Genomic DNA, 23,104 nt, shown 5'->3' with positions numbered 1-23,104 from the left:
AGAGACTGATTTGATGCTGATCGGAGCTCTTGGCCAGGTGCTTTGTTAATGTAATCGTTCATGAAAATAACCCAACACAAAAAGTAGTGTTACTCATTTGTGTGTATTCATGTTAATCAATTTTCTGAGTTTAATATCATTTTCTAATCTTTTTTTTTCTTCATCTGGAAAAACAGGTGAAAGATGTAATCTTAATTTCAGCCACACATAGCTGAAGAGCACCACTACCCCATGTTCTGAATCTGCAGATTAGCACAGATTAAAATACATTTCTGAACAAATACAACACTTAAATATACATTTGTTGCTTGGACACAAAAAGGTTTGGGTACCACTTACATTCAAACTGCTACCAGTACCTGTAATTCAGTACCAAACAGTACCTTCTTCTGTATTTACGACTGTAATTTCAGTCGTACAAAATAGGTCTAAAATTCAGCATCTTTACAGCAAACTTATTCTACGTCCAGTTTTGAAGAGTTAACTACACTAGTGACTGCTTTTGCCTAGTCTCACTTTCTCTCTGCCAAAGCCTCTTGCTTGTACTGGGTCATTCAGATGCATTGTCTACTGCAGTGCTTCTCAAAGTGTGGTCCGCGGACCACTGGTGGTCCGTGAGCGCCGCCTAGTGGTCCGTGAGTATATTGGTAAAATTTCACATTTGAAATAAATTAATTAATTAAAGTTTTCCGCACTCTCGCGGGAATATTTCCGCAATGGAGCGAGCTTAAGTTTCACTTTCAATTGCATGATATAGCCCAGCGCAACACCTTCATCACACATGTGGCCACTTGTTTTTACCATTTTCAGGCGATTTGTAAAAAACGATGTGTTTTTGGATATTTGTGGAGTTAGGTGGTCCGCGAGTGTTTTTTTATTGGTTAAGTGGTCCTTGGTATGAAAAAGTTTGAGAAACACTGGTCTACTGAAATGTGGCACCTATTGATTTAATGTATAGAAAGATGCAGCCCGTTAAAATACAGAGTTCCAAAGCAATATTTGCATTGTGTTTAAACTCACCTGAAAGAGATTTAGAATAAAACAATCCTGACAAAAAAAGATTGCCTTGCAAAACGTTTTTTCACCTGTATTCTCAGATTGGAAGAGAACTAGCAAAATCTTACTCAGCACAAAAAAACTCTTAAGATCAGACTTTATAGAAAATGTATCTCCAGATTTTCCTCCCTTTCTTCCTCGCAGCTCAGGGATTCCGTATATTGTTCTATGCTTTGACATAAATGGGACAAGCTAACCGTGTAAGACTTTCTGTACTTTTAACAGAAAGCTGTGCAAAATCAGCTTTTCTGATTCTTGAAACTCATGTGGGTCAAACTTGCTTTTGATATTGTTGGATAAATGTGACAATATACTAGTGAAGTAATGGGGCGAAGCCTGCGAGCTAGTTCAGGCAGTCAACTCGAGCACTTATGCTGCATTCATACCCCTTGCCACTCTACAACCAACCAAACAGAGTCTCCTTAATATGCCGCTCTATTTAACCTGCCAGATCTCTCTCCATGCATTGCTTGCTGCTATTGCTGCAGCTACCTCTACGTCGCTGCTGCTCGCTGCCCCACCACCACCCCAGCTTCCACCCCAGCTTCCACCTGTAGGCTCGGGGGGTTAGTTATTTAATCATCACTCATGGTGCTATGTATATCTGTGGAGTGATGAGGCACGAGCCTAGACGCCAAACTCAACTATATGCTGCTTCTAATAAACATGTTAAAGAAACACGTGAGTTGTCTGACTGAACTTAAATTCTGCTCACATTTTGTGAATTATTCGTTAACTGTCACAGTGTTGATGGAGCAGAGTTTTGAAGTTTTGAACTCTTCTTAAATAATACCTTAAAATCCTTTTCAAAAGTTGATAGTTACCTTTGCAAACATAATTATTTAATGTTATAGACAAATACATACTTGTCATTTCAGGGACTTTAAATCCTGTCTCTTGCAGTATTAGAGTTGTTTTTCTGAGTGTTCCAGCAGGCCTATAACCGGCACATATTGACCCAGCGGCTCCATTCATCAGGTCTGATTTATCAGATTCACATCCAGCCTCACATTGATTTGCTGTGCCATTTAGAATTTCCTGAGCCACTGTATTTCACTGTAGCTTTCCCTGCGTTTCAGCTTCAGCTTTGACCTCAGGATAACATTGAATGTTGTATAATGATTGTATGATTTCCATTTTATAAAAGGACACATTTAAAGACTTATGTGGTTAAGCTTGGGCTAATCTCCGCGGCTCAGAGGTAAAATAAAGTAAAGTCAGCAGTAAGTAACCACTGCGGGACATTCCTCAGCAAACTGAGTCAGTGTTGTGGCACTGGCCTCGTGATGAGACACTGCTACAACTTAGACGAGAGAAGGAGTGTGAGGGAGGACAAAGAGAAGAAAGAGATGAGATAAGAGGAGGATATGTAGCATTTAAACAGTGAGCAGATAGCTGTCTGCACGTCGTCCTTGATTAGATGTCTCCTGTCGACTAGCCCAGTTTCGTGTGTGTGTGCGTGCGTGTGTTATAATTAGTACAGCTGCTTTGTCTGTGTGATGGAACCTGTTTGTTATATGGGACACCACAACTGGTGTGAAGTGTGTGTGTGATGAGAATCTTTCTTTGGAGCCTCTCAAAAAACTTTGTGAAGATCGCCAAGGATGCAACGTTTTTATAAAATATATATTTAAAAATCCACATAAACAAATGTATCCTCAAACAGCTGAGATTAAGATGAGCAGTTTATCGAAGTATAGTATTTTCATAGACTTTTATAGATAAAGCACACAAAGCAGCATTTCAGATTTGCGGTTAATATATTAGTAAGGTAACATTATATCACTGTTTATGAGAAGGTGAATGACGTGCTGCGTCGTTAGCAACAAAACAGTTATTGTGTTGTGACGACAGCTTTGCAGAATTGCAATGTTCACCTAGCACCAGTGACTTCTGACTCAGAGAGTGACTGAACAGGAAGGTCATGACCATGAAAACATTCATTATTGAAGAAGACTCCATAGTGGGGACCTGTCCACTTGTGTTTGTTGTTTCTAGGACTGAGTCTGCTTAGTTCAATTATACCTTGAGTTTGGAGATCCACAACTTGACCCGTGGCCATGAATACTTAAGACGACATTAACTAATCCTGCCATAAAATAATGTAAGACCATACAGGTCACTTAACATGAGTGGTAAGATTTTGAGAAAGCATACTAACTGTTAGTTTGGAATGGCTGCGGACAACTTTTGTATATATTTTTCTAAAATCCATCTTTATTGACACTTTTTCAAAAATAATTTACACAAAAGTAAATTAATACAACTAAAGGGGAGAAAATAAAAACACTTTTGACTTATCTATTTACATTTACATTTATTCTGATAGTTAAGATTGTCACTGTTCACACGTTTTTTTTTGCAAAGGTTCCATTGAAAATTATAATCATACATTATTTTGACATAGTGTTAGTTATAAACTTTTGTGAACAACATTTGCTAACTAACTAGACATTTTCTATTTATTAACAACTGTTCGACCAGTTAACCACTTAGCCATATACTATGTATTTATTTTCTTTAATAAGTTTTTCTTAAAATAAGTTTTTCCTAAAATTATACAGGTTATTATTTCAATTTCAAACCACCTTTTAATGCAGTAAGGAAGCAATGTCCTCTTAATTGCTTAACTTTGTTAGTCACAGAGCACCAAAAGGGAGGTATTGGTTATATTTTAGTTATATTTCACACAGGCACCGCCCTCTACTGGACTCTATGGGTACTACTCTATCATGCTGTGCGTGCATTCACCTATGGCTTTCACCTACTGAGTTTACGTAAACGTAGCCGGCCAATCGGGGCGAGCCTACCTGAATGCACGCGCAGGCCCACAGTATATAAAGGCGGCTACACCCGCCGCCCACTATCCTTTTTCTCTTCAGACGAGCTGACAACCGAAGAGTTAAACGAACGAAGATTAGAAGATTAGAAGGAAAAATGGACTCACCATTACTGGAAGCTCGGCCGTGCACCTGCCCTGGTTTGATCGCGGGCGCCGGTCTCCACCACCTCTGCTTACCCCCTAATCCCACCAGGAGCGTCTGCGCTGCGTTGCGCTGCGGATGCGGCGTTTTTAGCGATCGCGGCCACTCTAGTCAATGGGTGCTATTCCACCAGACCCGCTGCGCCGCGGCTCGAAGCGTCCCAGAAGCTCCTCGCCGCAAGGAATTTCTAAAATATAGGATGAATCCTATTTTTGACGCGGCGCAGGCAGGAAGTGGAATGTTCATCCAACAACTGTGAGGCTGCACACACGACGCTCTGCTTCCGCAACCTTTTGAAACGCGCCTGGTGGGTTATGACGCAGGAGGAGGTCGAAGCGCGGCGCAGACGCTTCCGGTGGGATCAGGGGGTTACCCCCTAATCGCACCAGGAGCGTCTGCGCTGCGCTGCGACCTCCTCCTGCGTCCTAACCCACCAGGCGCGTTTCAAAACGTTGCGGAAGCGGAGCGTCTTGTGTGCAGCCTCGCAGTTGTTGGATGAACATTCCACTTCCTGCCTGCGCCGCGCTGCGCCAGCTTCTGGGACGCTTCAAGCCGCGGCGCAGCGCAGCGTGTCTGGTGGAATAGCACCCATTGACTAGAGTGGCCGCAATCGCTAAAAACGCCGCAGCCGCAGCGCAACGCAGCGCAGACGCTCCTGGTGCGATTAGGGGGTTAGAGTGTTTGGGGGACCAGGATATGGCCGAGGCGGTGCCATTCACGTCGCCATTCCAGCGGGGCGGATGGCTCCGTTTGCCGTTGTCGGGCACTTCCGGGTCCGGTCCATGGAGGTCCACCGCCCTAGGTGATGACCATGGCGGCGGAGCGCAGCTGCTCCCAGCGGGCAGCAGGCTGGGCAGGGAGCTGAAAACAGCTCTGCCACGCTACCGCGTGACAAGGCGACTGCAAATAAACACGGGTGTGTTGGACATCTCGCTTATTGCTGGGGATGCCCCCACCTCACCAGATCAGAGCGATTATTTGTAGCTTGATCGTGGCCGCCACCGTTGTCTGCCGTGTGATATCCCGGTGAGGGATCACGCCGCATGGCACTTTCCAAAAGGACCGTGTTGTTGATCTCCCGGGCCGGGAGCCCCCGTGTTTACGGAAGGGCTCTTTGGATCGATCTCCTTGGTTACGTGGGTGAGGAGTAGTCGCAGCGTGGCTGCTTCTTGCTCATCCCCAGAGGAAATAACACTGTCCCACACTCCCCGCCCCCTCTGTAAACTCCAGTATAGGAGCCAGCAGGTGGGCGCGTGCACGTGAGTGGAATAACCCGAAGTGCTGTCAAAACACACGTGTGTGAGAAACGCATTCAGTGAAAACGATTGCATTTATCCCAGAGTAAGAGTCATCTCTCTCCACATTTCCACATTTCACCATAATGTCCGTTTCAAAAGGACGGCATTAGGACAGAGCCGCGGCCCCACGGGAGCACGCCGCGGTGCGTTCAAGGACCTCAGTAGAAAATCGGCCATTTTCTGTGTCAGCCCCCATGCCAAAACTCCCTTCTTATGGAAAGGTTTGGCAGCGGAGTAGGCCACCAGAGAATACTACAGCTTCTTAGCTTTGGCTCCACAGCTGCTGGCATGTCCCCTGAACACAGTTTTGTGGGGAATGGAAGCCCCACAAAAGCTGTGTACTGACAGAGTAGAGGGGCAGGACACTGAGACTGGGTTACTCACTCAAGCTTTGCAGCGTCCCTCCTCCATTCAGGGGCAATAGAGAGTCAAATATACGGGAGGAGATAGGTTTCCTTTCAACAGGAAGTCGAAAAGAGGCCCTGTTGCATGAACGGTGGGTTACGTATTGTAACCTCTAGTTCTAGAGTGATGTGTGTGTGTGTGTGTGTGTGAAAAATGCATTTAGTAAAGACTATGGCATTTATCCCAGAGTAAGAGTAATCTCTCTCCCAGTGCTGGAATTGGGCCGGTACTCACCGGTACGCAGTACCGGCACTTCTGGTTCTGACCCATGGAGTACCGGCACTTCTTGCTCAGTACCGGCATGCTGGCGGTACTCCGGTACTCATGCACCGTGCCAGTACTCAACACTCTCCCGCCGTTCTTATTATACATCCATATATATATATACAGCCGCCCGGTACTCAGTAGATGCGTCATGAGGTGCCGAACGGACATTCTCATCGCTCTAAACCGCTGGAGTTTCACAGCGGCTGTCAGCTGTTTACTCCTGTCATTCAAACAGAACGTGCTGGAGAGGGGGCGGGGCTTATCTTCTCCATGTAAATACTGTGGTGGAAACGACTATGTCAAAATTAACCTATTTGACCGTGATTTAATAGTAATACACGTTTCAAAATAATAATAATAATAATAATGCCGAAGTAACAACATACTGAAAACTGTTAGTAAAACCATGTTTTAATGCTTTACAATTTACATACCTAGATGCACGTGTGTTGTGTTTATGCAGTGCAACTCCCACCCAGTGGGTGGCTATGTAGAGTGATAGAACAGAGCAGGCACGCCCCCGAGAGAAGGAAAGCAAGTCACGTCACAAATTAGCATTTCTAAAATGTTAGCGTGGATTAATAAAAGTGCAAAAAGACAGCGGTTGTCGCCGGAAGAAACTTCAAATACAGAAAATGCTGTGCCTGTGTTGGAAATTGTGTCTGATGGGGAGCTTTCTTTGGTTGATCCTCCTGCTCCAAGTTCTAGTGCATTAGCATTAGCACTAGCTCCGCCGCCTCCTCCAGAGCCTCTAACGTTAGCTGCTGCTGGCTCAACTGCCACCACCAACACCGGGCAAAGCGATGCACCTGACTGCTGGACAACGGACCAGGTGCAATATTTTTGCAAGACCAATGCATGGCTCCTTCTTAAAGATAAGAAGCTAGGATGTCGGATATGCAGAGATGTCAAATCTTTGGGAATACACACTGGACAAGGACTGAAACTGTCAACTGAATGGGGTGAGTGTGCAGTGTCTCATTTCGGTGTTGACAAGGGCAAACAACATGCTAGCCTGAGAAAAAAAATCAAAGAACATAAAGAATCACAAGCCCATGTAAAAGCTGCTGACATCCTTACATCTGCTTCACGTGAAACTATTCAACATCAAGTGCAGTCTATGCATAAATCTGAATTAGACACCACTATCAGAGTTTTTCGAACGGCATATAAAATTGGCAAACATAGCCGGCCATTCACAGACATGCCAATTGATTTGAATGTACAGAAACTGAATGGGCTGAACGTGGGCAGGGTTTTGCACTCCAATAAAACCTGTGTCGAAATCATCGACCACATAGCTCATGAGCTGAAGAAAAAAATGGCAAAAGACATTACAGAAAACCAAAGAAAACTCTGTGTTTTGGTCGATGAATCTACCACTATTAGTGGTAAAACGGTGCTTGTTGTGTGTCTACGCTCAGCATTAGCTGATGCTGAGCCCGAAACGTTTTTTTGGGAGCTGATCGAGTTGGATGGAACAACGGCTGATGAAATCACAAAGGCGTTAATGGAGTGTCTTGGAAGAGATTTTAACGAGGACTTTTTAGGTCAGTGTTTCGTTTCTTTTGCATGTGATGGGGCTTCAGTCATGCTAGGGAAGAGAACAGGCGTTGCTACCCAGTTGTGTAGTAAATTCCCAAGCCTGTTTGTGTGGCACTGCTCCAATCATCGTCTAGAGCTGGCAGTTGGGGATGTGGTCAAGGAGGTCTCAGGGCTCAATCATTTCCAGATCTTTTTTGACAAACTCTATTCCTTGTTCCATGCCTCCCCCAAAAATCAGAGGCAGTTAGCGCAGTGTGCGCAAGCAGTCGGACAGCGTCTCCTGGTGATAGGGCGTGTTTTGTCCATCCGCTGGGTGGCTTCAAGTGAAAGGAGCGTCAGAGCAGTCTGGGAAAACTACCGAGTGCTTCATGATCACTTCACAAATGCTGCAAACGACACGAGCAGGGATTCCAGAGACAGAGCAAAGTACAAGGGCCTGGATGATGTGCTCACATCTGCAACGTTTGTCAGCAATCTGGGACTGATGTACGATGCGCTCACAGAGCTCAGCGACCTCTCTCGGCAACTCCAAAAAAGAGAGATGACACTGCCTACAGCAGATAGGCTCTTAACTCGAGAAATACGAGTTTTTGAATCCATGGTCACCATGCCTGGCCCACACATGACTACAGTTCATACAGCTCTAGCTGAGAAGTCCTTCAAGGGTGTTGCCCTGCGTGAGAATGGCAGGCTTGTACAGATTCATGCAGGTCAGTTTTTTCCGCAGTATGGTAGAGAATCTGAGACACAGAATGACTTCCACAACCTCCTCTCATGTCAGCACAAGAGAAATCCCATTACATGGCCGGGAGGCCCGGGACAATCAGCTAATCCAGGACATGAAAGTTATCCATCCTGGAAGTTGGCCTGAAGAGGAGTTAGACGTACAGTATGGGGACGTAGAGGTGCTACGTTTGTGCGAAGTGCTGAAAGTGGACAGAAGAGAGACTGTTCAGGGCTTTCGTGAATACAAGGAAACCAGGGCATCCCGTACACCTGCTGCCATGGAGCCTCTACTGAAAGCAGTCCGAACCATCGCTGTCTCCACTAGTGAGTGTGAGCGGGCATTCAGCTGCATGAACGATATCCTTACTGCAAAAAGGAATGCTCTCTCTGTCAGCCGACTGTCCAGCCTGGTTTTCATTAAATGTAATGGACCATCACTAGGACAGTTCAATCCGGAACAGTATGTGAGGTCCTGGCTGGCAAAGGGAAGGAGAAGTGCTGATGAAAGAGCCTGTCCAGCTCCAGCCCCTGATTCTGATGTCCCCAAGGCCTTCTGGAGCCTTTTCTAACAATGTGAAGTATATTGCAAAGCAGCTCACCCAGTGAGAAGACTTTTGGCATAATGTGCCGATTTGTACAGATCCTGGAGATAGAAGGACTTCAGACCAACCAGGGAGTTATCTGATCAGCTTGGTGTTCAATGTAACTCTTTACCATGGCTCAGACTTTGTTACTTGCAGTTACAGTTTCTCATTTTAGATTGTGCAAATTTTGCATTTGTTTTTACATGTTCTTTGTTCATGCTCTTTATCATTTTTCTGAGTTGGAAAGTTAGATTGCATCATAGTTTACTTTATACATATTTGTATTCTTCAGTGGTGAAGTATATTGCAAAGCAGCTCAGCCATGTGAGAAGACTTTTGGCACTTTTTCGTTTTTCGTTTTCTGGGTTGGAAAGTTAGATTGCATTCAAAATGTACAGAAATACTTAATTTTGTTAAAGCTTTTTATAAAAAATGCTTCTGACCAGAGCTTTGTTTCCTTGTCATTAATGTTGAACACCACCAGAGGGGCTCTCACCTGAAAGGTCTCTGCTTCATGTGTCTTCAGCAGAAGATCTAGACTTTGATTGCTATATTTTCAGTTAATATTGACCTTACTGAGCTTTAGCCATATCCGCTGCCTATCATAAAAAATGTTAAGTACAGTGAACCTTTCTAAAATATACAGTAGTAAAGCGACAAACCCACCAGCATTATAGTAGCCAAATTCTTGTTTGTGGGCTGTATATATAAAATTGACTTGAAAAAGTTGCTGATTTTAGAGTACTGGCACCTTTTTCATTCCAATTCAAGCACTGCTCTCTCCACAATTCCACATTTTCCCATACAGTCTCGTTGAGATCGGCAAGGCCGTTTTCATATGATGTTAATTGGACACCCATGAGGCGCGGCCCCCGTGAGAGTGGCCGCGGTGCGTTCAGGGACCTCCGCAGAAGAACAGTGGGTTACGTAGTGTAACTCTAGTTCTAGAGTGATATGTGTGTATAAAATGCATTCAGTAAAAACGAGTGCATTTATCCCAGAGTAAGAGTCATCTCTCTCCACATTCCACATTTCCCCATAATGTCCGTTTCAAAGAGACGGCATTATGACGACCCCCCTGAGAGCGGGCCGCGGTGCGTTCATGGACAGAAGAAGCTCAGATTAATGCCCTTTCTCTCTGAGAGAAAACAGCATTATGACGGAGCGTGCGCTCTCACGGTGCGTGCCGTGGTGTGTTAAGGACCTCAGTAAAAAATCGGCCGTTTTGTTCTCTGAGTGGAAACTGCATTATAGAAAAACGGCCCTTTCTGTGTCAGCCCCCCATGGGTCAAACTTCCTTTTATGGAGCGTTTGACGGCGGAGTGGGCCACCAGAGAGTACCACAGCCTCATAGCTGCGGCTCCGCAGCTGATTGCACATCCGGCCTAACACAATGTTATGGGGAATGGAACATCGGTGGTGTATTAACAGGGCAGACGGACAGGACACTGAGACTGGGTTATTCACTCCAGTTTTGCAGCATCCCTCCTCCGTTCAGAGGCATGCGAGAGGCAAATCTGTCATCCCAGGAGGAGATAGGTTTCCTCTCGGCATGTGCACTCTCAAGTCAGAGAGAAGGGGCACTATTCCCTGTACTTCCTGGTTCCCAAGAAGACAGGAGAATTCAGGCCCATTCTGGATCTTCAAATGCCTGCACCAGCACATTGCATGCAAGAAGTTCCATATGTTAATTATGAAACAGTTACTGGGACTGGTGCAGCCAGGCGATTGGTTCACAACCATCGACCTGAAGAACGCTTACTTTCATGGCGAAATTGCTCCAAAACACAGAAAGTATTTGCGTTTTGCCTTCCAGGGGGTAGCCTACGAGTACAATAGACTGACGTTCGGCTACTCCCTATCCCCATGCACGCTACGGCGCTGCAACCGCTGCGGGACCATGACATGAGGGTGTTCTTTTATCTGGGCGACCTCATAGTCATGGCCAGGTCCAGGGAATGGGCAATGTTTCACATAGCCCAATTGATCCTACACCTAACCAAGTTGGGTTGAAAAAGAGTTGCGGTCAATTGGAAGAAGAGCTCCCCCATACCTCACCAGCAGGTAGAATATCTGGGGGTGATGCTCGATGCAGGCAGACTACGTGTCACCCTGACAGAAAGCAGACAGGCATCCCTGCTGCGGGCAGTCTGCAGGCTGTGTCAGGGGGCGACGGTGACAGCTTTGATCATCATGCAGACTTTGGGTCTCATGACAGCTGCTCACTCCGTAGTGCCACTCGGACTTCTGCATGCACGTCGCATACAGAGGTGGCTTACCGGCCTTCGTTTAGATCTCAAGACACAAACGACGTCTGGTGATCATCCCCCCTCAGTAGAGAGCAACCTCCGATTCTGGGGATCCCCAGAGAATCTGCGGAGGGGAGCTCCACTGGGGCAAGTGACCTCCTATATCACAGTCTTTACAGATGCTTCAGTGACAGGATGGGGGGGACGTGCCTAGAGAGAGCTGTAGGTGGTTGCTGGCCTCTGACAGAGGCTCGGCACAGCAACCTCCTGGAGCTGCAAGCAGTGATGCTGGTCCTACAGCACTTCAAACCCTTAATACAGGGCAAACATGTGCTAGTGAGGAGCGACAACCGCACCACAATGGCGTACATCAACAGGCAAGGCGGAGTCCGCTCAATAGCCTTGTTGACCGCGGCAGAGAACCTGTGGTTGTGGGTTTCACAGATTGTGTTGTCTCTAAGGGCCCTGCACATCCCGGGACTGGAGAACGGGGGGGCCGACCTCATGTCAAGAGGCGGACCCCTGCCAGACGAGTGGAGGCTTCACCCGGAGGTGGTGAAGCAGTTCTGGACTCAGTTCGGGAGAGCAGAGGTGGACCTGTTCGCCAATCGGCGCAACAGCCACTGTGCCCTGTGGTTCTCCCTGGCCCGGTGGGACAATCCACCCTTGGGGGTGGATGCATTTGCACACGAGCCATGGCCAAGGAAGCTGCTTTAAGCCTTTCCACCGCTGCACCTTATCCCCCCCCTTCTGGATAGGGTGAGGCGGGAGCAGCTGTCAGTCATCCTAGTGGCCCCAGATCGCCGCCTGGCGCCGTGGTACGCGGGGTAACACAGATGATGGGGGGCCAGCCCTGGGCTATTCCTCAGGTCTAGGGAGCGCTGTCTCAGGAAGCCGGGGCAATAGGGGCGTTACCCACTCTGGGCCAACCTCTCCAGGCTTGGCTCCTGAGAGGGACAGGCTGAGACAGGTGGGGCTGTCTGACAACGTTATTCAGACTATCCAAGCAGCAGGAGCAGAATCCACCACAGCCTGTTACAGGCCAAAGGGGGCGGGATTCCGGCGATGGTGTGAAGGAAGGAGTCTAGAGCCTCTGTCATGCACGCTGGGCTCTATTCTTACCTACTTACAGATACTGGTGGACAGGGGGCTGGCTCATTCCACAATTAAGGTGTATGCAGCAGCCATTTCGTCCTGACATGAGGGATTTGGAGGCAGGTCAGCCTTCAGTCAGCCGCTTATGTCGTGGTTTTTGAAGGGGGTCAGGAGACAGCGCCCAGTAGAGCACGCCTCCGCCCCACAGTGGGACCTGCCGTTGGTGCTCGAGGCTCTGGTCACAGAACCATTTGAGCCCCTGGAGCTCTCCTCCCTGAAAGCACTGTCATGGAAGACAGCATTGCTACTTGCCTTGACTTCGGCCAAATGAGTGTCCGAGCTGACCGCTCTGTCGGTGCACCCAAGCTGCCTTTTGATCCGGGGTGACCGTAGCGGGGCGACGCTCAGATCGAGCCCCTCCTTTACTCCTAAGAGCCTAAGGAGTTCGTTCAGGTCAAGGGCTATTCAGTTAGGCTAAATTGCACCTCCTCTGCCCAGTGCGTGCGCTAGCATGTTATGTAGAGCGCACGGCTGCCATTAGACGCACTGGACAGCTGTTTGTGTGCTTTGGGGATGGTGTGGCTAGAAAAGCTCCCTAACAGGATGGCTATGCAGGTGCATTACACATGCCTACGGGCGGGGAGAGCCCTCCCCACTGGGGTCCGTGCGCATTCTACACGGGCTGTGGCTGTGTCAAACAGCCTTATTCAGCAGCGTGAGTGTAGAAGATATATGCACGTCGGCGTCTTGGTCTACGCCAGGCTCCTTCATAAAATGTTATCTCCTGGACATGTCTGGCTCCTTCTCGTCGTCTGTGCTTGCCGAGGCAACGCATGACTGGTGAGAGGGGGGGTGGCTGTGGGTCAGCAGGTGTCTGACCCCCCCCCTGGACATAAAGCACTTGTGTTTTCCCATGCTCCTGAGGGACTCGGGAGACATGGTGCGCAATCAGCCCCATACAGGGCTGGAGGCAGGCTGGGAGAGCCTTCCTCACTATTGTCCATGCCCACTCTACACGGAGCGTATGTGAGTGTGGGGGACGTGGTGCACTTATATTTTCCCATGCTCCTGAGGGACCTGGGGAACATGGTGCGTGGTAGGCTCCAGACAGAGTCTCCGCACAGATCTTTTCCATGCACACTCTACACGAGGTAAGCGTGTGTGAGTGTGCCTTATCCAAATTGCGGCCCCAACTTCTCTACGGTTACAACCGGATGGGAGGAAGTGGGGATGCAATGGATGTTTGCCAAAAGCCGGTCAGGGACGGTGTGGTGGGTCGATGTTGTTGGATGACAGGGCGTGTATACATCGGGGCTCCGCCCACTGTACCCATAGAGTCCAGTAGAGGAGCCTGTGTGAAATATAACAGGGGGTTACGCACGATATTGGTTTTTTTGAAACCGATACCGATAACTTCCTGCTTCTCAAGACCGATACCGATACCGATAACCGATAATAATATAATAGATATATATATATTAAATGTACCTGTTGTTTTTGCACACCTGGTGGTAAAAAAAAGACTAGTAGTGAGCAAATGACATGAGCATTACTACTATGAACAAAACAAAGCCAAGAACAGTGACCATATTTATTTTCCCAAATAAAGTTCTTGCCTTTTTCAAAAGCCTCGTCGATAGGTAAAAGCCCCGGTGCCTTTGCAGCTGGCTTTGGATTCACCGCTAGTTTAGCAGCGCTAAAGCGTACGCTTTTAACACACCATCGTAGCGATGGCGATGTTTCAGGTGACTAATCAGGTTGGAAGTATTATAGCTCGTTGCCTTTTTCGCTCCTCGTGGAACTTCTGCATTGCATTTGTTAATACAAATAGCAAGCGAACTATCTAACTCTGAAACTTTGAAATAGTCCCATACTACCGACGACATGTTTGTTTACTGTCCTGGCTTCACGGCCGCACACCATTTACGTCACAGCCAGGCATGAGTTAGGGAGCGCTGGATTTGTGAAAAACTCCCCTCTTCCTAAACCACTAATACCACAGTACTGGCAAAACGGGAGGAGCCGAGTGAAAAACAAGCGCCCCTAATCCACCCACACCGCAGTATTTTTTTCTTTTTTTTTACCCAAAAAATATATTGTATATTATCGGGGCTATTAATACTTTTATCGGGTTTATCGGGATGACGTCATAATTCCTAATATCGGACCAATAATTATCGTGCACCACTAGTTACATATTGTAACTCTAGTTATATAAGCACAGGCGGAGCCCTCTACCTGGGGGCCCTGTCTTTCCTAGTCCGCTCGCTGAAGAGTGTATAGGATAGTGGGCGGCGGGTGTAGCCGCCTTTATATACTGTGGGCCTGCGCGCGCATTCAGGTAGGCTCGCCCCGATTGGCCGGCTACCTTTACGTAAACTCAGTAGGTGAAAGCACGCACAGCATGATAGAGTAGTACCCATAGAGTCCAGTAGAGGGCTCTGCCTGTGCTTATATAACTAGGGTTACAATACGTAACCCCCTGTTTTGAAAGACATTGCCTCCTATCTGTGCCTGAGTGAGTCAGAATGCTGTTGATTCTGTCTACGCAGACAAATAGCTTATTTGCATATGACCAACCAAATGTTGTCATTTTTGCTTAAAGCAGTACACGTGTCTGTTCTATTATTGACACACAGACTCTGACTAACAGCTGACAGCAGACTGAGCTTCCAAGATAATCAATGTGTCCTGTGTTGTATTTTTGCATGTTGAATGCTCACAGTAGTAATTAAACAATAAAAAAATCTGCAAATATAACAATTATTAGTTTATATACAAATGTACACCGTGAACTTTCAATACTGCTGCTAACAAGAGGCCATATTTCCCAAAAGTGTTTCTACATTGTTTCTCAGTGCATCTATATTGCTGTTCCTTTTCAGTAATAGATAAACAGTATAATACTGTATTATATTTTCTATCTTTCTATCTAAAAGCCTGCATCTTGTTTCCTCTTTCTCTCTGTTTTTCAGAACACAATGAATCTTCCTCCAGATAAGGTGAAGATCCTCAGCCAGTATGACAACGAGAAGAAGTGGGATCTGATCTGTGACCAGGTGGGTGTGCCCTCTAGATTTACTGCCCAGGCTGTCACCATGCACTTCTCTCTGCATATTACAATTGGCCAAATAAAGGCACTTGTTTTGTGGTTGGCAGACAATATATAGTGATGCAATGTGGATGCCACACACCACACTAATCCTCAAACACACACAAACATGCAGAAACTCATCACCCTAGTAACCAAAGGAAGGTTAATAACAACCTGCTACATGATGGGAGAGTGACAGTGGACCCCTATCAATAACAAAGAGAGATTCACTAACCTTTTCATTTTCCTAAAATGAAAAAGAAAATGAAAGCCAAGAGAGTTTAAGATAGTACCTTTTCACTTTGAGATAATAACTCGTCATTTGACAAAGTTTCTCCATATTTTCCATACTAAGTCAATATTTCTGAAGACTTAAGTTATTATTTTGAGATACCAAGTCTTTATTTTAAGATACTAAGTCAGTGTTCTAAGATACAAAGTCATTTTGAGATACTAAGTCATTATTTTGAAATACTTCCTCATTATTTTAAGATACTAAGTGCCATCATTTTGAGACTCTAATTAAATTATATCAAGATACTAGGCCATTGTTTCGACATACTAAGTCATTATTGTGAGATAGTAAGTCTTTATAATGATTTGAAGTATGTTTTTGTATTTTTGCATCACATTGGCGGAAATAGGCTTCCATACTTAGATGTTTGTAAGCTCTTATTGTTTTCTCCATGAATACAAATGTAAAAAAGAACTTAAAAGATGGTGTGATTGAAGGGACTGCTGGACTGTGTGTGGATATAACTCCTGCTCTACTGTAGAATCATTTCTCTAGAAGCATGTTAAGATCAAACCAATTTGCATAAGAGACGCTGTGTAGTCAAACGGCCTGTGTGAAGCCTCGCCTGAGCTCTGCCCTCTGGACCCCCCCCATCACTGCAGTACTGCAATCAGATATAACAAGGTGTGTGTGTGTGTGTGTGTGTGTGTGTGTGTGTGTGTGTGTGTGTGTGTGTGTGTGTGTGTGTGTGTGTGTGTGTGTGTGTGTGTGTGTGTGTGTGTGTGTGTGTGTGTGTGTGTGTGTGTGTGTGTGTGTGTGTGTGTGTGTGTGTGTGTGTGTGTGTGTGTTTCTTTCTTCAGGAGCGCTTTCAAGTGAAGAATCCTCCATCTGCTTATTTAGAGAAGCTGAAGAGTTATCTGGATCATGGAGGAGTCAGTCGTAAGGTACAACACTCCCATCTCACCTCTTAATATGAGGCTCAGTTTCTGTTCACAAAATCCCGTTCCTCCATATTTTGACTCTGTACTGAATTGTTCCTCAGATCTTATCTTTAAGATTTACAGTTAATACTATGTTTGCAAACGATTAAGCTGGATCTAAAAGGACTTTTACACTTATTCTAAATCAGAAAAGTAACCTAAGCTTATTTGTTATGCTGTTCGTGATCTACAGTAAAAGACTGTTAATGATCTTAATTATAGATAGGGACGCATCGGAAAAAACCTTATTGACTTGGATTTTAATCCTCAAAGAATTTTTCTCAGTTGTTTTCAATATTTCCATTTTGTCAGCTCAATATTGATTTAAAGAAAAAAAGCCTATTCCCAATATAAATGTGGATACTTTCACAGAGCTGTCGATGACAACAACACCAAAGCATACATTCCAAAATCCCAAGAAACATGAATCATTCATCCTACCTGTAGCATATAACTTGAATTTCTTCATATCTCACAAAAATACTAAAAACCCACTCATTCTCCTGCATTCATAACAATATTTTGAAAAGGTTTTCTGCTGACCTAAAACCTTTAACAGCAGTCAACATTGATTGAATTAGATGACACAGTAAAACTCTAGATTCCCGTCCTGGAAACGTTTTAATTTTGTATAGCTTCATTTCCGTTTAGAAATGTGACGGATTGGAATGAGAAGAAAATGTTCATGTGGCATATATTTGTGTCAGTTTCACTGGTAGGAAGCTTTTCTTTTAAATATGAATGCATATCATTGCAGTCAATGCTTTAACTCAATACATGTCTCTTAGATGTCCTGATATGTAAGCTTTTACTTACTTCACATCTTCCCTGCTTCCATGTGTGCTGTCAGTTTAAGAGACGTGTGCAGGAATCCACTCAGATCCTGAGAGAGTTGGAGATTTCCCTGAGGACCAATTACATCGGGTGAGTTTCACTCCAGTTCTCAAAGGCTTTGTCAAGCTCAACCCTCTGTTAAAGGGGAGACGTTAATTATAACACACATTCAAAGTTGAGCCAATACATTCTGAGAAAACCTCAGAATAAAACTTTCTATCTTGCTAGCATTTGAGACACTAAAGGACATGTTGAATTTAAAAGTGTGTCCATGTCTTAACACAGTATATTAAAATGTCATGTTCATTTAAAACCTCCTAAAATATGATTGGACACATCAGTCTTGCTTTAAAGGGAATTTTTCACACATTAAATACAAATTGTAATATTAAACGTTTGTATTAACTGAAAATATGCTTTGAAAGTTTTCAATTCTACAAATTCAGGTGATGTTTAAGGCAGAAAGATGTGATTTTTGTGGCCTATAAAGCACATTTTCCACATTAGTGTTATGTGTTCTTTCTTGCAGCTGGGCTCAGGAGTTCCTAAATGAAGAGAACCAAGGCTTGGATGTTCTTGTGGATTATCTGTCCTTTGCCCACAGTGCTGTCACGTAAGTACAAGCTTGAAACAGTCAAGTCTTATCTCCTCCACACAGCCTCAACAGCATCAAACTTCCCCATAAATACCACCACGGCAACATTTGTTTAAATTCAGATTCTGTGATTTACAGATATGATGTGGACAGTTTGGACAATGGAGTGCTGCCCACAGACAAAAGCAAAATAGTGGACAAGTCAGTGGAGGATCTGAGCAGAAGTGCCAGCAACTCCCCCACTCACAGCGCCTCCAAGGCCAGCAAGGGCTTCACAGTCAGGTACGGACAGAGAGAGGATGCTTCATGTGAGGTGGATAAGATTCTGTCCCAGCTGAGAGTGAGATTTACTGGTTTGTTGCTGATCCTGTACACATCACATGTATATATTCTTTTAACAGATTTATATTCTATTGAGGCATATGTATTGTATTCATAAAGGGTTTACACCTATGAGTGGATGATCAGGCAATGGCCCCCTGTGCACAGGCATGGACAATCCCCCAGAGCCTCACACAGGCTTTATAGTTGTTTAGCCTCTTTTTTAACCGACAAAGCATTTTAAGAAAATACCTTGGAGAAACTGGCATGGACATATTTTATTATTTTACCTGACTAGCCCTACTTAGTTATTTTTATTTCCCCTTGCAGTTGTATCGCCACTAGTAGTAGTTGTGAGTCTCTGCAGCTCTTTGTTTTGGACTCTTTGGAGCATCACTGAATTGCTTTGTGTATTGTTCGCCTGTTCTTTAACCCCTTCATGTGATTAGAGGGTAGTGTCGTTTTTTTTATCAAGGTTTACAAATCAATGCTTGAGTACAGTGAGTTAGATACATCAAGTTAATAGAAATACATATCAGTATAGTAAACTATTACAGGGTTCTTACGGTCATTAAAAACCTGGAAAAGTCATGGAAATTCAAAATGCTAATTCCAGGCCCTGGAAAAGTTATGGAAAACAATATTTTTCCCAAAGTTTTGGAAAACTCATGGAAATGTAACTAAAGTTGAATCAAATATAATTTACATTTTATCCATCTAATAAATACTGTATCGTATAGTAATGAAAGGTAAAATGGCATTTAACTGATGAGGTGTTTTGCTGGTGGGAGAATTTAGTTGCTTTAGCCTATAGAAGCTAGTAAGCCTATTTGATTTGTTTTAGATAGGCACAACATGTTTCAGATGCAGACCACATTTTCGTGTTCCATGTTAAAATAAACCATTTCCAGTGGTACGCTGAGAAAGAGTAATTGTTTTGGTCATGAAAAATTAGGTAAAGGTCATGGAGAAGTCATTGAAAATTATTGGTGAAAAAGTGTATGAACCCTGCTATTATTAAAGGGCCATGTATAAACTAAGAAGATAAATCAAAGAAAGCTCATCCGGCTAGTGTTGGATAGGGTTGAGGTCCAAAGATATTTGAGCAGATATTTGAGCACTTAACTTTAAAGTTATCACTTGTAAATCCCTAAATAACGTACTGTAAATCTATAATATTTCCTGCTTAATGAGACAAATCTAAAGTACATGTACACATACTGCATACTTGTATGTACACTTTTCCATAAAAACACAGAGTATGTGTTGTGATGTATGTACACGCACACACACACACACACACACACACACACACACACACACACACACACACACACACACACACACACACACACACACACACACACACACACACACACACACACACACACACACACACACACACAGAAATTCTTCATCTGCTGCACAGATTAATTTCAAATTAGTTTCTCCCTCCTGATCCCTCCCTCGACAGATGACGCAGTTGTTACATTTTGTATTTCATAATGAATCAATATAAAATAAGGATAAAAGTATAACATACTTTTTATATTTATATATAAATATTCAATGTTCAAATTTCAGATATTTTTAGTTTGGCAGAAAATAATTGAGTAATTGTTATTAAAGCAGCACATGAACTCTGCGGGTTTTCTTAAAAAGATGTCACACTACAAATGAAGTTGTGCAGTTACACGTGAACTCACACTCACACACACTAAGACATGTCATCTTTCTGAAGTGACTGCATTCCTTTCATAGTGCGGTGGGCTCTTGTTCAGACTGCAGTGAGAGAAGTCTGAGCGACACTGCTGATATTAGACCTGTTATTTGACAAATTGGGAGTGTCTGGGATTTTACCTGTAATCTGCAAAATGCTAATTAAAATATTGAATATCTTTATCAACAATCCAAGCACACACAGCCACTGCATCCACCATTTTGCTACAGAACATTTAACAGAATAAGATAACATACTTAAACTTGTGGTTGATAAATATAGACACATATGCGTGTAGGGACAGTAAAGCTGTAACCCCACGTCTCTCACCTGCAGATTCAACTCTCTCCAACACAGGAAAGCCCTGAGGAACTCTCGTGTTGTGCAGACAGACGACGTCCATCTCTGCATCATGTGTTTACGTGCCATCATGAACTATCAGGTATTCAAAAAAAAACACTCTCTTACCTCTTTAGAAAATATATACTTTGTTTTTATCAGAATCGGTTTTATTACCCAGTAGGTTTACACATAGGAGGAATTGGCTTTGGTGTATGTGGTAAGACACAGAAAGAAGAATATGTAGCTAAAATAAATATAGTACAGTTTTTTAAAGAATATATTTTAGGAGTATTCTAACAAATAAAAAATAAGACAAAATCTACACAACATATAATCATGTAAGGAACTGAGTACAGTATAATAAAATATGACAAATAAAAGTGGAAAGCTGTGCTGATTTAAAGGCTGGGTTGTCTTTGAACAACAAGATCGCATGATGTGTGCATTAATGTAATGCACAGCTTTTACTTCATACGTCCTGATTGACCAATATGCAAGGAAGCCCATTTTGCCAGGAAATAAAAGCATAAAATACTCCTGAGATACATGAGTATTTTTGGACTTCTTTGACTACCAAATTTGGACTTGTGAGTACCAAGTTACTACGTCATCATTTTTGACTCTCTCTTAAATGATTAAGTAATGATAACCAGTTAATAAGTTAAAAAACAGTAATCAGATAGCCAAAAGTCAGAATTCCGACTTAAAAGTAAAAATGTTGACACAAATTCAGATACAGTATGTGGCTTTGTTAATTACATGACATGTCACTTGTTAGACGCTTTTATCCAAAGCGACTTACATACTCAATACTGTGGGCAATCCCCACAGGAGAAATGTGGGGTGAAGTGTCTCAGGGACACAACGACATGCTGACTGCAGTGGGGTTTGAACCTGTGACCCCCTGATCCCAACAACAACGCACAACCCACTGCGCCGTACGCCCCTAATTAAAATGAAAAGGCAGTAAATCAAATCAAATGATGTCATTAGTTCAAATGAAGTCATTTTTAAGAACCGCACCATAATCATGATTACATTTTTCAGTCTGGGTTCAACCTGGTGATGAAGCATCCCTGCTGTGTCAACGAGATCACGCTGAGCCTCAACAACAGGAACCCACGGTACGGGAACGTTATACACTTTAATGTGTGTGCAATGTGTTTTCTGAGAGCTAACTTAATATCATGACTTACTTCGATGTAACTCTATCAACATTACATCAGAGTGAGCTGAGAAGGGTTGACTGAGACTGAGACTGAAAATCCCTCATTATTAATCTCATAGATAAATAAAAACAACACATTTCATTTTAATATACTTTAAATGTTGCTCCTCAGGACCAAGGCTCTGGTGCTGGAGCTGCTGGCTGCTGTGTGTTTGGTGCGAGGAGGCCATGACATCATCCTCTCCGCCTTCGACAACTTCAAAGAGGTACACTACAGCAATAACACCTTATCTAAATGACTTTCAGCAATGTTGATTTAAATTATCATAGTGATCACAGATTTGTTGTTTACACCCGTTGATCTAAATGAATGTTGATCTATTTAAGTACTGCTAATCTAACTAGTCACAAACCACTGAACTGTTTTGGTTCCCTCTCACTAATGTTTAACTTTCAGCCCACATTTAGAGACTTGCTGGGGGAAATTGTGCTGCATTGATCACCTAATAAACTGATTTATAAGTGTAAAGTGAGAGCTCTTATGACAAACAACCATCAGGTAGACTTAAAAAAATTAACTATGGAGATAAAAAAGGACGTTCAAAAAGGTTACAAATCTGTTGTACTTTGTGCTACATTCACATTACAGTATAGCACTGGTGAAATGAATACTCAATTCAGTCAAAGTAAAATAGTAGTATAATAGTTATTCAAATAGAACAGTAATAGTAATTTTGTAACACAACCTTACTTAAGTAAAGTTGTTTTCAGCTAAATGTACTTAGTATGAAAAGTAAAAGTAGTCATTGTGCAGCAAAATAATCACTGTCACGGTTTTATCATTACACAGACAAAAGTAACTAAAGCTGAGACAAATAAAGTGCAGAAGAAATGTAAAGTAACCTACTATGTAAGTAAAGTAAAAGTATCTTGATTTTTTATTCAAGTACAGTACTTGAAAAATGTACCTTGCAACATTCCACCACTGGTTGGTACTGTAACTAGAAAATATTAAGTTTTGTTCTGAGCATTTGATACCAATCTCTAACAAGGAAATAATCAGTTAGTCCAATATCAGAAGTACAATTTTGGTATGTTTTAATAGTTTTACATCTTATACAGTAAATAACTGAACCAGGCTCTGTTGCAAAAATGCACTCACTTGATTAGACACACTCATTCCTAAAGTTCACTTTTACCACTTTATTTTCCTTTTAAATATCCATGCCGACCTATATAACCAGCATCAGCAGGGGTGACTCAGCCTACATTGAGACTTTATTTTAAACCGCTCATATGGTTAACATAGTCGGGGTATTAGTGTTACAGCGCCCACATACCAGTAGCCCTTTTATGCACGGAAACGCAGGTTAAGGGGAACCCCAGAGCCACCTGCACCCCCTCTCAGCTGCTCTGCCCAGTTGTCCCAGCGCCAGAGCAATCTCACTGCATGTAGAGGTATGTGAAACACTTGTTGGGTTAACTCTGACCTCTCCTTGGCCCTCTCTCATCTTTGCCTGAGAAAGCAGCAACTGTTGCCAACAGATTGCCTCCTGCAGCTACAACAACGCAGGCAGAAAGCAGCATAAACCTGAACTAGGAGCGG

General features: G+C 43.7%; 1 protein-coding gene across 1 annotated transcript in view; it reads left to right on the top strand.

The window, feature by feature from the left end:
• Window positions 1-23,104, top strand: part of LOC117553551 (formin-like protein 1) — a 73,984-nt gene that overhangs the window by 6,301 nt on the left and 44,579 nt on the right. The window contains 8 exon segments of the mRNA XM_034227546.1: window positions 15,185-15,268; window positions 16,399-16,482; window positions 17,369-17,442; window positions 17,882-17,965; window positions 18,086-18,229; window positions 20,325-20,430; window positions 21,378-21,454; window positions 21,671-21,764. Coding sequence (XP_034083437.1) covers window positions 15,185-15,268; window positions 16,399-16,482; window positions 17,369-17,442; window positions 17,882-17,965; window positions 18,086-18,229; window positions 20,325-20,430; window positions 21,378-21,454; window positions 21,671-21,764 — 747 coding nt within the window.

Source organism: Gymnodraco acuticeps, unplaced genomic scaffold (assembly GCF_902827175.1).
Source record: "Gymnodraco acuticeps unplaced genomic scaffold, fGymAcu1.1, whole genome shotgun sequence".
Classification (NCBI taxonomy): Eukaryota; Metazoa; Chordata; class Actinopteri; order Perciformes; family Bathydraconidae; genus Gymnodraco; species Gymnodraco acuticeps.
The sequence above is the reverse complement of the archived record's forward strand: the minus strand, read 5'-3'. Positions and strand labels throughout refer to the sequence as shown.